At 37.7% G+C, this 15,198-nt stretch overlaps 1 gene segment (V, D, J or C); it reads right to left on the bottom strand.

Moving 5' to 3' along the window:
• Positions 1-8,970: 8,970 nt before the first annotated feature.
• Positions 8,971-9,410, bottom strand: LOC137769802 (Ig heavy chain V region 1B43-like). The segment is given in 2 exon segments: positions 8,971-9,278; positions 9,365-9,410. Coding segments are annotated over 2 exon segments (354 nt in total).
• Positions 9,411-15,198: the final 5,788 nt, after the last annotated feature.

The raw sequence follows: 15,198 nt of genomic DNA, 5'->3' as shown, positions 1-15,198 counted from the left end.
GAAGATGTTTGTGTTCCATGAGAATAATGACAAAAAGGGTGACTTCAGGAGAGTAAGAATTTAATAATCAAGTGGATAAGATGACCAGTCCTGTAGATACTGGCCAGGCTCCTTCCCCAGCTGTCCTTGTCGTCACCTAATGGTCTCATAATCAAGGTGGCATTGGTGGCAGAGGTGGAAGGCAAGCATGGGATCAACAGCAAGGACATCCACTTACTAAGGCCCACCTGCATACAGTCCCCCATGAGCACCCATTTTGCCAGCAGCAGAGACACATCCTGAGACTCCGATTTTCACCATTTCCTGGGGTGATCAGCCAGCTACCTGCTGATAGGTAGGTTGATTATGCCAGAACATATCCATCATAGAAGGGACAGTTCTTACTGAAAACACATATTTGTACTGGACATAAATGTGCTTCCTTGAATGCAGAGAATGCAATGTTTATGCCAAAATGACACTCTAAGGACTTACAGAATCCCACTGTCATGGGATTCCACACAGCCAGCATTGCTTCTGATCAGGGAACTCACTTCACAGCAGAAGTTCATCAGTCTGCCTGTGCTTATGGCATCCACCAGTAAGTATTATGTTTCCCACCATCACATAGCTCCTGGCTTGATAGAATAGATTAATTGCCTTTAGAAGTCTGAAAAGCAGTGTCCTTAGGTTGCAATACCTTGCAGGGCTGAGGTGAAGGTCCCTAGAAGGCTGTGCATCCTTACTCACTCTCAGTATATTGTTCCTTTTCTCCCACAGCCAGGATCCACAGGTCAACAAATCAACAAGCATAAATGGTGCTGTCACCACTCCTTATTACCCCCAGTGATGCAAGAGCAAAATTTTGCTTCTTTTTCCTGTGTCTTCATGCTCTACTGGACTAGAGGCCTTGGTTCCAAGGGGAGGAATACTTCCACCAGGAGCAACAACCATGATTCCACTGAACTGGATGGTAAGACTGTCCTCTGGTCACTTTTGGCTCCTCAAGCCTCTGAATCAATAAGCAAAGCAGGGAGTGGGTGTGCTGGCCAGGGTGATTGATTCTGACTCCCCAGGGGGAATTGGACTTCTTCATGGAGGTAAGGAGGAGTGTTATGGAATACAGGGGTGGTCCCTCAATGTGTCTCAGTATTTGGATGCCCTGTAATCAAGGGGAACAGAAAACTACCACTCAATCCAAGAAGGAATACTTATGGTCCAGACCCTTTAGGAATAAAGGTTTGGGCCACCCCATCAGAAATGGACCTGAGCAGCCGAGGTGCGTGCTGAAGGCAAAGGGAATACAGATTGCGGCGGGGAGAATGGATGTTATACATACTAAAGCTAAGACTTTGGACCTGTTATGGAGACGAGGACTGTAGTTGTCATGAGCACTGACTCCTCATTTTGCTGTGAGTACATTTATGGGTTCTTCCATGTCCTGGCCATTGTAAATAGTGATGCATTGAATATTGGGGTGCATATAACTTTTCAAATTAAAGTTTTTAACTTTTTCATATAGATATCCAGGAGTGGGATTGCAGGATCATAACTCTATTTTTAGTTTTTAAAGGAATGTCTATACTTTTTCTATAGAGCCAGCACCAAATTACATTCCCACCAACAGTGTAGGAGGGTTCCCTTTTCTCTACACCGTAACCAGAATTTATTATTTCTAGACTTTTTGCTGATGACCATTCTGACTGGTGTGAGGTGATACCTTATTGTGGGTTTGATTTGCATTTGTCTAATAATTAGCGATGTTGAGCATGTTTTCAGATGCCTGTAGGCCATCTATATGTCTTCTTTGGAGAAATGTCTATTTAGGTCTTCTACTTTTTTTTTTTTTTTTGGCTCGGTTATGTGGCTTTTTAGATATTGAGTTATATGAGCTGGATGTTAACCACCTGTCAGTCGCATTATTTGCAAATATTTGTTCCATTCTGTAGGTTGTCTTTTTATTTTGTTTATGGTTTCCTTTGCTGTGTAAGAGCTTATAAGTTTGATTAGGTCCCATATATTGACTTTGGTTTTTGCTTCTTTTGCCTTGGGAGACTGATCTAAGAAAATATTGCTACAATTAATGTCAGAAAATATTTTGCCTATGTTCTCTTCTATGAATTTTAAAGTGTCATGCCTTATATTTAAGTCTTTAATCCATTTTGAGTTTATTTTCGTGTATGCTGTGGGGGTGTGCTGTAACTTCATTGATTTACATGCAGCTGTCCAGTTTTCCCAACACCACTTGCTGAAGTGACTGTCTTTTCTCCATTTCATATTCTAGTCTCTTTTTTCAATTAATTGAATAAAGATACCTAGGCCTTAGGTGCCTAGGTTTATTTCTGGGCTCTCTAGTCTGTTCCATTGATCTATATGTCTGTTTTTGTGCCAATATGATGCTGTTTTGATTACTGTAGGTTTTTTTTTTTTTTTTGTATTATACTTTGAAGCCTGCAAGGGTTATGCCTCCAGCTTTGTTCTTTTTTCTCAGGAATACTTTGGCTGTTCTGGGTCTTTTGTGGTTTGACATATATTTTAGGATTATTTGTTCTAGTTCTGTGAAAAATGTCATGGGTTTTTTTGACAAGGATTGCATAAATTCTGCAGATTGCTTTGTATAGTAAGACTATTTAAAAAAAATTTTTTTAAGTCCAAGAGTATGGGATACCTTTCCATTTCTTAGAATAATCTTCAATTTCCTTTATCAGTGTTTCATAGTTTCCAGCTTATAGGTCTTTAATGTTCTTGGTTAAGTTTATTCCTAGGTATTTCACTTTTTTAAATGTAATTTAATGGATTTTTATTATTTTTTGGTTTCTCTTTTTGATAGTTTATTATTAGTGTACAGAAATGCAACATATATTTCTATCTTAATCTTCTATCTTGCCACCTTGCTGATTTCATTTATTAGTTGTAAAGTTTTTGTGTGGAGACTTTAGGGTTCCTTATATAGAGTACTATGTCATCTGCAAATAGTGCAGTGTTACCTCTTTCCTTCCAACTTGGATACCATTTCTTTCTTGCTCTTCTCTGTTGCTGTGGCCAGGTCTTCCAATACTATGTTGAATAGAAGTTGTGAGAGTGGGCAGGCTTGTCTTGTTCCTGAATTTGTGGGAAGGCTTTCACCTTTTCATCATTGAGTATTATGTTGGCTGTGTGTTTCTCATAACTGGCTTTTATTATGCTGAGATATGTTCTCTCTATACCCACTCTGGTGACACTTTTTATTATGAATGGATGTTGAATTTATTTTGTGTCTGTTGAGATGATTATGCGGTTTTTGCCTTTTCTTTAGTTGATGTGGTATATCACATTGATTGCTTTGTGTATGTTGACCCATCCTGGCAACCCTGGAATGAATCCAACTTGATCATGGTTCATGATGTATGATTCTTCTTATGTATTGTTGAATTCTGTTTGCTAATATTTTGCTGAGGATATTTGTATCAATATTGCTCAAAGATATTGGCCTGTAATTTTCTTTTTTTGCTGTGTCTCTTCCTGGTTTTGGTATCACAGTGACAGTGGCTTCATAGAATGAATTTAGGGGGACTTCCCTGGTGGTCCAGTGGCCAAGATTCCATGCTCCCAATGCAGGGGGCCCAGGTTCAACCCCTGGTCAGGGAACTAGATCCCACATGCCACAACTAAGTGTTTGCATGCCGCAAATAAAGATCCTGCATGCCATAACTAAGAAGTCCGTATGCTGCAACTAAAGATCCTGCAACAAAAACCTAGTGCAGCTAAATAAATAAATAAATAAATAAATAAATAAATATTAAATAAAAGAATGAATTTGGGACTGTTCCTCTCTCTCCAATTGTTTGGAAGATTTTGAGCAGGATGGGCATAAGTTCCTCTGTATATGTTTTGTAAAATTCCCCAGTGAAGCTGCCTGATCCTGGACTTTAATTTGGAGGGAGGTTTTTTTTTTTTTAATATTATTATATATGCTATTTCACTTCTTGTGATTGGTCTGTTTAAATTAACTGCTTCTTCTTCACTCAGTCTTGACATGCTGTTTGTCCAATATGTTTGCATATAACTGATCATAGAATTCTCTTATGAGTTTTTGCATTTCTGGGGTATAAGTTGTTATTTGTCCTCTTTTGTTTTTTTATTTTGTTTACTTGGGCCCTCTCTCTTTTCCTTTAGGTGAGCCTGGCCAGGTGATTGTTGATTTTGTTGAACTTTTCAGAAGACAAGTCCTTGGTTTTATTGATATTTTCTATAGGTTTTTTAAAAAAAATATTTTCTATTTCATTTATTTCCTCTCTGATCTTAGTTATTTCTTCCCTTTGGCTGAATTTGTGTTTTCTTTGTTCTTTTTTCCTAACTCTTTTAAGTGATAGATTAAATTATTTGTTTGAGATAATTTTTGTTTCTTGAAGAAAGCCTGTTTTACTATGAACTTCCCCCTTAAAACTGCTTTTGCTGTATTCCAAAGATTTTTTTAAGGTTTTGTTTTCACTGTCATTTGCCTTGAGGTATTTTCTGATTTCTTCTGTGACTTAATCATTGACTCATTGTTTTTGTTTGGTTGTTTGTTTGTTTGTTTTGTAGCATGTAGTTTATTCTCCATGTGCTTGTTTTTCCTATTTTTTCTTTTTGAGTTTGATTCCTAGTTTCATACCATTGTCGTCAGAAAATATGTTTGAAATAATTCCCATCTTCCTAAATTTGTTGAGGCTTGCTTCATGACATAGTATGTGGTCTATCCTAGAAAAACATTACATGCATGCTTGAAATTAATATATATTCTGGGGTTTTTCATTTTTTGGATATAGTGTGCTGTAGATGTCAATTAAATCCAACTGCTCTATTGTGTCATTTAGGACCTCTGTTCCCTTATTGATTTTCTGTCTATATGATTGTTCCATTGATGTCAGTGGGGTGTTAAAGTGTCCTGCTATTATTGTATTATTGTCAATTTCTAATTTATGTCTGTTAGTATTTGTTTTACATGTTTAGGTGCTCTTTATTGGGTGCATATATGTTAATGAGTGTAATATCTCCTTTTGTATTGATCCCTTTATCATTATATAACATCTACCTTTTTCTATATGTCCCTTGTTTTGAAGTCTGTTTTGTCTGATATGAGTATTGCTATCCCCACTTTCTTGTCTTTCCATTTGCATGAAACAACATTTTCATCTCCTCACTTTCAGTCTGTTTGTCACTCACCCTGAAATGAGTCTGTTGTAGGCAGAATGTTGTAGGTTCTTGTTGTATTTTTTTAATCCAATCTCTCACCTCTGTCTTTTGTTCTGAGCATTTAGTCCACTGACATTAAAGTAAGTATTGATGGGTGTGTACTTATTGCCACTTTAATCCAGTTTTTTCAGTTGTTTTTGTCTTTCTTCTTTGTTCATTTCTTCTTTTTGTTTTTCTTTCTGTTGTTTGACAATTTTCTTTTGTGGTATTCTTGAATTCCTTTCTTTTTGGCTTTTGGGAATCTATTGTATGTTTTTTTTTCTGAGTTTCTTTATTTTTTTAACATCTTTATTGGAGTATGATTGCTTTACAATGTTGTGTTAGTTTTTGCTATATAACAAAGTGAATCAGCTATACGTATACATATGTCCCCATATCCCCTCCCTTTTGCCCCTCCCTCCCTCCCTCCCTATCCCACCCTTCTAGGTGGTCACAAAGCACAGAGCTGATCTCCCCGTGAAGTAAGTCAGAAAGAGAAAAACAAATACCATATGCTAACACATATATTGGAATCTAAAAAAAATAAAAGGTTGTATTGTATGTTTTTGATATGTTGTTTCCATGGGGTTCATGTGGGTTGAACCATAACTGTATTTACCAGCTTTAGACTGATAGTCATACAAGTACAACACATTCTAAATGTTCTACATTTTTATACTCCCCTTCCCCATATGTTGTGATTTTTATGTCCTATTTCCCACCTTCATGCTTATCCTTTTACTGTTAATTGTAGTGATAAGAACTTTTAAAGTCTTATGATTGTTTTTTAAATCTATGTACTGGCTAATTTAAGTGATTGTCAATCCTTTTATATATTGGCATTTTGTACTGTGAGCTTCCCTTCTTTTTTTTAAACATCTTTATTGGAGTATAATTGCTTTACATCGTTGTGTTAGTTTCTGCTGTATGAGAAAGTGAATCAGCTATACGTATACATATATCCCCATATCCCCTCTCTCTTGCATCTCCCTCCCACCCTCCCTATCTTACCCCTCTAGGTGGTCACAAAGCACCGAGCTGATCTCCCTGTGCTATATGCAGCTGCTTCCCACTAGCTATCTATTTTACATTTGGTAGTGTATATATGTCCATTCCACTCTCTCACTTCGTCCCAGCTTACCCTTCCTCCTCCTCGTGTCCTCAGTGCATTCTCTACGTCTGCATCTTTATTCCTGTCCTGTCCCTAGATTCTTCAGAACCATTTTTTTTTGATTCCATATATATGTGTTAGCATACGGTATTTGTTTTTCTCTTTTTCATTTACTTCACTCTGTATGACAGACTCTAGGTCCATGCACCTCACTACAAATAACTCAATTTCATTTCTTTTTATGGCTGAGTAGTATTCCATTGTATATATGTGCCACATCTTCTTTTTTTTTAAAACATCTTTATTGAAGTATAATTGCCTTACAATGGTGTGTTAGCTTCTGCTTTATAACAAAGTGAATCAGTTATACATATACAATATGTTCCCATATCTCTTCCCTCTTGCATCTCCCTCCCTCCCACCCTCCCCATCCCACCCCCTAGGTGGTCACAAAGCACCGAGCTGATCTCCCTGTGCTATGCGGCTGCTTCCCACTAGCTATCTATTTTACATTTGGTAGTGTATATATGTCCATGACACTCTCTCACCCTGTCACATCTCACCCCACCCCCTCCCCATATCCTCAAGTCCATTCTCTAGTAGGTCTGTGTCTTTATTCCCGTCTTGCCACAAGGTTCTTCATGGCCTTTTTTTTCCCTTAGATTCCGTATATATGTGTTAGCATACTGTATTTGTTTTTCTCTTTCTGACTTACTTCACTCTGTATGACAGACTCTAACTCCATCCACCTCATTACAAATACCTCCATTTCATTTCTTTTTATGGCTGAGTAATATTCCATTGTACATATGTGCCACATCTTCTTTATCCATTCATCTGTCAATGGAAACTTAGGTTGCTTCCATGTCCTGGCTATTGTAAATAGTGCTGCAATGAACATTGTGGTACATGTCTCTTTTTGAATTATGGTTTTCTCAGGGTATATTCCCCGTAGTGGGATTGCTGGGTCATACAGTACTTCTATTTTTAGTTTTTTAAGGGAGCTCCATACTGTTCTCCATAGTGGCTGTATCAATTTACATTCCCGCCAACAGTGTAAGAGGGTTCCTTTTTCTCTACACCCTCTCCAGCATTTGTTTTGTAGATTTTTTGATGATGGCCATTCTGGCCAGTGTGAGGTGATACCACATTGTAGCTTTGCTTTGCATTTCTCTAATAATTAGTGATGTTGAGCATCCTTCCCTGTGTTTGTTGGCAATCTGTGTATCTTCTTAGCTTCCCTGTTTTATTGATCTTTGCTTCTTTTCTATTTAGAGAAAAACTTTCAATATTTCTTTTATGGTAGGTTTAGTATTGCTGAATTCTTTCAGGTTTTGCTTGCCTGAGAATTTCTTTATCTCCTTCTACTTTAAATGATAATATTGCTGGGTAGAGTATTTTAGGTTGCAGGGTTTTTTGTTTTTTCCCTTTCAGGGTTTTGAATAATTAATCTAGTGTCATCTGGCCTACAAAGTTTCTGCAGAGAAATCAGCCATAATTTCTTCAAATACATTTCTATCCCCTTCTCTATCTCTCCTTTTTTTGATCCCCTATTATGTGTAGGTTGGCATGTTTTATATTATCCCAAAGATCTTGTATGTTGCTTTTTTTTCATTTTCTTTATGCTCCCTGTTCTGATTGGTTTATTTCCATTATTCTGTCTTCCTAATCACATATTTATTCTGCATTATTTTCTCTGCTATTCATTGCTTCTAGTTTTTCTAGTTTTGAAGTGAAATAGGTAGTCATACTCTATAGTTGATGTTTGATGGCTGAACCTTAAGGCTCATTTCTCACTCTACTCATTCTGCTCACACCTGGGACATCTGGTAGGAAAGCATAGGTTCTGCCTCCTTTGATATTGGTGGAAGATTGGAACTACAGGAGCCCCTTCAGAGAGAGGGGCCCTTGCTTTTCCCCACCCCTGAACCACAGTAAAAACCCTGAACCAGTCCCCACTCCTCCCTATATAAGGCCATTTCTGACTTGCTGAAAGGCCTGACATTCTCTCAACAGAGACCTTAATAATGGAGGTGATAACACTCATATTCTTTTGGGGTGTGCATGTGTCTCATCATCAAAGGAGACATCCATACCTAGCTTCAGTTGGGATCCTTGTGCCATTTCTTGGTGTCACCTACTATTAAAGCTGTGAGTGTGGTGTCATGACAAATAGCATGGCCAACAGCAATGTTTCCTATATGGCTTCGGACTTATAACACCTCTGTTGCCTGACCCCAGCCTGCACTTTATGCTGTTCCCTGCTGGCTAGCTGGGGTGATGGACTGGGGTTTGCTGATCTGCATTTTTGAGTTCCACAGAGACTCTTCTATAGATGCAGCTGACTCAACATAGATTTGATAATTGATTGACATTTAGGGACAGGAGTCAGCGACTGTAACTGACTCTGCCTTTTGTGCATGTGAGAGTAGTTTTCTCTTATTCCAACAAATCTTCTATGAGATACTGAATATTTATGCAGAGAATCATGAGCCCAGAGAGGTTCCATAGGGGAAACTGCTACATGGATAGGAAGTCGCAGACCCTGACAGGGAATGAGCCGTTAACTTATATCTGCACATGTTCCTGGAGCTAAAACACACAATTGTGGTTCCTGAGTGCCCCCTACATCCCCTCTACTATCTCCCTGCAGGGAGGTTTGTGTCTGGGCTCACACTGACTTACCCTCACTGTGTATCTTTTGCACAGTTATACAGGGCTATGTCCTCGGTGGTCACAGACCTCAGCTGCAGGGAGAACTTGTCCCTGGAGATGGAGACTGTACTTATGAGTGATGGGGTATATGCTGTGCCAGCAGCAAAATGTATGCATCCCATCCACTCTAGCTCCTTTCCTAGGAGCTGGCGGATCCAGCTCCAATCATATGCACTGGTTGTGATGCAGAATCCAGAGACAGCACAAGTGAGGGAGAGGGTCTGGGAGGGCTTCACCAGTCTGGGTCCTAATTCCTGCAGCTGCACCTGGGACAGGACACCTGTGGACAAATAGAATCAGTCCCTGTCAGTCACCTGTAGTCACAACCAACACCATAGACCTGTGTCTGACACCTGAGACCCTCACCTTGGGGACCTGTCACCAGGCGGAGGAGAAGACCCCACAGCCTCATCTTCTTCTAGACCACAGTTCTGAGTTCCCCAGAGACCTCAGTCTTTCAGAGGATAGAGCTGTCAGCTCCCACAGATGAAGGGTGGATTTTACCCTCAAGCTTGAAGTAAATTTGAATGTGGGCAAGCCTGTTCTTTCAACTGGGGAGGGACTGAGTCAGGCTTCCCTCATCCTTCCTTCTTTCTTTCCCTATCATCTCTCCTGTGATGTGGTTCTCACCAGTCCTGGGTGCTTATTATATTGTTTTGTTGTTTCCTAACTTGAGTTTCAGACTACCCTTGTGCACCATTCATCCTGTGAATCTGTGACTTGAGAGGATGTCCTGTGGTGAAAGCATCAGGTGGGTCCACAGGAGGTTTCATTCCATTGCACACCTCAAAAACCACATTTTTTCCTTGCATCAGTACAATATGTGGATCATCATTACTCCATTCTAATATTTATGGCTCCATTAACAGATATTGAGAAAAGAAAGCATTTTCCAGGTCAATAGCCACAAACAAGATACCAGGGTTAGGTTAATTTTTTCAGCAATAAAATCACAGCTGATAGAGTAGCTTCAATGGAGTCAGCACCACACAGTGAAGCTCACAGTAATCCACTGTGAGTCACCAAGATCCATGACTCATGCACAGACCAAAAGGTGAGTTGAGAGAAACAAGAAGAACTACAATCATGCAGGCTGTGGAACAAGAACCACATTCACAGAAAGATAGACAAAATGAAAAGGCAGAGGACCATGTACCAGATGAAGGAACAAGATAAAACCCTAGATGAAGTGGAGAGAGGCAACCTTCAGGAAAAAAATTCAGCATAATGATAGTGAAGATGATCCAGGACCTTGGAAAAAGAATGGAGGCAAAGATCGAGAAGATGCAAGAAATGTTTAACAAAGAGTTAGAAAAATTAAAGCACACACACCTAGAAGAATTAAAGAACAAACTAAGAGAGATGAAGAATACAATAACTGAAATGAAAAACACACAAGAAGGAATCAGTTGCAGAGTAACTGAGGCAGAAGAACGGATAAGTGACCTGGAAGACAAAATGGTGGAATTCACTGCCATGGAACAGAATAAAGAAAAAATAATGAAAAGAAACGAAGATAGCCTAAGACATCTCTGGGACAACACTAAACACACCAACATTCGCATTATAGGGGTCCCAGAAGGAGAAGAGAGAGACAAAGGACCCAAGAAAATATTTGAAGAGATTATAGTCAAAAACTTCCCTAACATGGGAAAGGAAATAGCCACCCAAGACCAGGAAGTGCAGAGAGTCCCAGGAAGGATAAACCCAAGGAGAAACAAGCCGAGACACATAGTATCAAACTGACAAAAATTAAAGGCAAAGAAAAATTATTGAAAGCAACAAGGGAAAAACAACAACTAAAATAACATACAAGGGGACTCCCATAAGGTTAACAGCTGATTTCTCAACAGAAACTCTACAAGTCAGAAGGGAGTGGCAAGATATATTTAAAGTGATGAAAGGGAAGAAGTTACAACTAAGATTACTCTACCTAGGAAGGATCTCATTCAGATTTGACAGAGAAATCAAAAGCTTTACAGAGAAGCAAAAGCTAAGAGAATTCAGCACCACCAAACCAGCTCTACAACAAATGCTAAAGGAACTTCTCTAAGTGGGAAACACAAGAGAAAAAAATGACCTACAAAAACAAACCCATAACAATTAAGAAAATGGTAATAGGAACATACATATGGATAATTACCTTAAACGTGAATGGATTAAATGATCCAACCAAAGACACAGGCTCTCTGAATGGGCACAAAAACAAGACCCATATATATGCTTTCTGTAAGAGACCCACTTCAGACCTAGGGACCCATACAGACTGAAAGTGAGGGGATGGAAAAAGATATTCTATGCAAATGGAAATCAAAAGAAAGCTGGAGTAGCAATACTCATATCAGATTAAATAGACTTTAAAATAAAGTATGTTACAAGAGACAAGGAAGGACACTACATAATGATCAAGGGATCAATCCAAGAAGATGATATAACAATTATAAATATATATGCATGCAACATAAGAGCACCTCAATACATAAGGCAACTGCTAACAGCTATAAAAGAGGAAATCGACAGTAACACAATAGTAGTGGGGGACTTTAACACCTCACTTACACCAATGACAGATCATCCAAACAGAAAATTAATAAGGAAACACAAGCTTTAAATGACACAATAGACCAGATAGATTTAATTGATATTTATAGGACATTCCATCTGAAAAGAGCATATTACACTTTCTTCTCAAGTGCACATGGAACATTCTCTAGGATAGATCACATCTTGGGTCGCAAATCAAGCCTCAGTAAATTTAAGAAAATTGAAATCATATCAAGCATCTTCTCTGACCACAAAGCTATGAGATTAGAAATCAATTATAGGGAAAAAAATGTAAAAACACAAACACATGGAGGCTAAACAATACACTACTAAATAACCAAGAGTTCACTGAATAAATCAAAAAATACCTAGAGACAAATTACAATGAAAACACAACGAACCAAAACTTATGGGATTCAGCAAAAGCAGTTGTAAGAGGGAAGTTTATAGCAATAAAAACAAAGAAAACAATAGCAAAGATCAATAAAACTAAAAGCTGGTTCTTTGAGAAGATAAACGAAATTGATAAACCATTAGCCAGACTCATCAAGAAAAAGAGGGAGAGCACGCAAATCAATAAATTTAGAAATGAAAAAAGAGAAGTTACAACAGACACTGCGGAAATACAAGCAACTCTATGCCAATAAAATGGACAAACTCGAAGAAATGGACAAATTCTTAGAAAGGTATAACCTTCCAAGACTGAACCAGGAAGAAATAGAAAATCTGAACAGGCCAATCACAAGTAATGAAATTGAAACTGTGATTACAAATCTTCCAACAAACAAAAGTCCAGGACCAGATGGCTTCACAGGTGAATTCTATCAAACATTTAGAGAAGAGCTAACACCTATCCTCCTCAAAACTCTTCCAAAAAATTGCAGAGGAAGGAACACTCCCAAACTCATTCTATGAGGCCACCATCACCCTGATACCAAAACAAGACGAGATACTACCAAAAAAAAAAAAAAAAAAAAAACCCAAAAAACTAAAGACCAATGTCACTGATGAATATAGATGCAAAAATCCTCAACAAAATACTCGCAAACAAAATCCAAAAATACATTAAAAGGATCATACACCATGATCAAGTGGGATTTATCCGAGGGACACAAGGATTCTTCAATATATGCAAATCAATCAATGTGATACACCATATTAACAGATTGAAGAATAAAAACCATATGATCTCAATAGACGCAGCAAAATCTTTTGACAAAATTCAACACCCATTTATGATAACAACTCTCCAGAAAGTGGGCATAGAGGAAATCTACCTCAACATAATAAGGCCATATACCACAAACCCACAGTAAACATCATTCTCAATGGTGAAAAACTGAAAGCATTTCCTCTAAGATCAGGAAGAAGACAAGGATGTCCACTCTCACCACTATTATTCAACATAGTTTTGGAAGTCATAGCCATGGCAATCAGAGAAGAAAAAGAAATAAAAGGAATAGAAATCGGAAAAGAAGAAGTAAAACTGTCACAGTTTGCAGATGACATGATACTATACATAGAGAATCCTGAAGATGCCACCAGAAAACTACTGGAGCTAATCAAAGAATTTGGTAAAGTTGCAGGATACAAAATTAATGCACAGAAATCTCTTGCATTCCTATACACTAATGATGATAAACCTGAAAGAGAAATTAAGGAAACACTCCCATTTACCACTGCAACAAAAAGAATAAAATACCTAGGAATAAACCTACCTAGGTAGAAAAAAGACCTGTATGCAGAAAACTATAAGACACTGAAGAAAGAAATTAAAGATGATACAAACAGATGGAGAGATATACCATATTCTTGGATTAGAATAATCAATATTGTGAAAATGACTATAATACCCAAAGCAATCTACAGATTCAATGCAATCCCTATCAAATTACCATTGGCATTTTTTACAGAACTAGAACAAAAAATCTTAAAATTCGTATGGAGACAAAAAAGACCCCAAATAGCTAAAATAGTCTTGAGCGGAAAAAAACGGAGCAGGAGGAATCAGACTCTCTGATTTCAGACTGTACTACAAAGCCACAGTAATCAAGACAATATGGTACTGGCACAAAACAGAAATATAGATCAATGGAAGAGGATAGAAAGCCCAGAGATAAATCCATGCACCTATGGTCAACTAATCTATGACAAAGGAGGCAAGGATATACAATGTAGAAAAGAGAGTCTCTTCAATAAGTGGTACTGGGAAAACTGGACAGCTACATGTAAAAAAATGAAATTAGAAAACTCCCTAACACCACACACAAAAATAAACTCAAAATTGATTAGAGACCTAAATGTAAGATGGGACACTATAAAACAGTTAGAGGAAAACATAGGAAGAACACTTTTTGACATAAATCACAGCAAGATCTTTTTTGATCCACCTCCTAGAGCAATGAAAATAAAAACAAAAATAAACAAATGGGATCTAATGAAAGTTAAAAGCTTTTGCAAAGCAAAGGAAACTACAAACAAGATGAAAAGATAACCCTCAGAATGGGAGAAAATACTTGCAAATGAATCAATGGTCAAAGGATTAATCTCCAAAATATATAAACAGCTCCTGCACCTCAATATTAAGAAAAACAAACAACCCAATGAAAAAGTGGGGAGAAGACCTAAATAGACATTTCTCCAAAGAAGACATACAGATGGCCAAGAAGTACATGAAAAGCTGCTGAACATCACTAATTATTAGAGAAATGCAAATCAAAACTACAATGAGGTATCGCCTCACACCAGTTAGAATGGGCATCATCAGAAAATCTACAAACAACAAATGCTGGAGAGGGTGTGGAGAAAAGGGAACCCTCTTGCACTGTCGGTGGGAATGTAAATTGATACACTCACTATGCAGAACAGTATGGAGTTTCCCTAAAAAACTAAAAATAGAATTACCATATGACCCAGCAATCCCACTACTGGGCATTTACCCAGGGAAAATCATAATTCAAAAAGATACATGCACCCCAATGTTCATTGCAGCACTATTTACAATAGCCAGGTCATGGAAGCAACCTAAATGCCCATCAACAGATGAATGGATAAAGAAGATGTGGTACATATATAGAATGGAATATTACTCAGCCATAAAAAGGAAGGAGATTGGGTCAATTGTAGAGACGCGAATGGATCTAGAGACTGTCATACAGAGTGAAGTAAGTGAGAAAGAGAAAAACAAATATTCAAAAAAACCAAAAATTCAAAAAAAACCTATAAGGATATATTGTACAACAGAATATAGCCAATATTTTATAAAAACTATAAATGGAGTATAACTTAAAAATTGTGAATCACTATATTGTATATCTGTAACTTATATAATATTGCACAGCAAGTATACTAATAAAAATTTTTATTGCAAAACAAAAAAACAGCAACAAGGTAATAATGACAAATAACATACAAGGGAACTCCCATAAGGTTAACAGCTTATTTCTCAGCAGAAACTCTACAAGCCAGAAAGGAGTGGCACAATATATTTAAAGGGATGAAAGGGAAGAACCTACAACCAAGATTACTCTACCCAGCACGGATCTCATTCATATTTGACAGAGAAATCAAAAGCTTTACAGACAAGCAAAAGCTAAGAGAATTCAGCACCACAAAACCAGCTCTACAACAATTGGTAAAGGAATTTTTCTAAGTGG

Source organism: Eschrichtius robustus, chromosome 1 (assembly GCF_028021215.1).
Source record: "Eschrichtius robustus isolate mEscRob2 chromosome 1, mEscRob2.pri, whole genome shotgun sequence".
Lineage (NCBI taxonomy): Eukaryota > Metazoa > Chordata > Mammalia > Artiodactyla > Eschrichtiidae > Eschrichtius > Eschrichtius robustus.
Note: the sequence above shows the minus strand (reverse complement) of the source record. Positions and strands in the feature narration are given on the sequence as shown.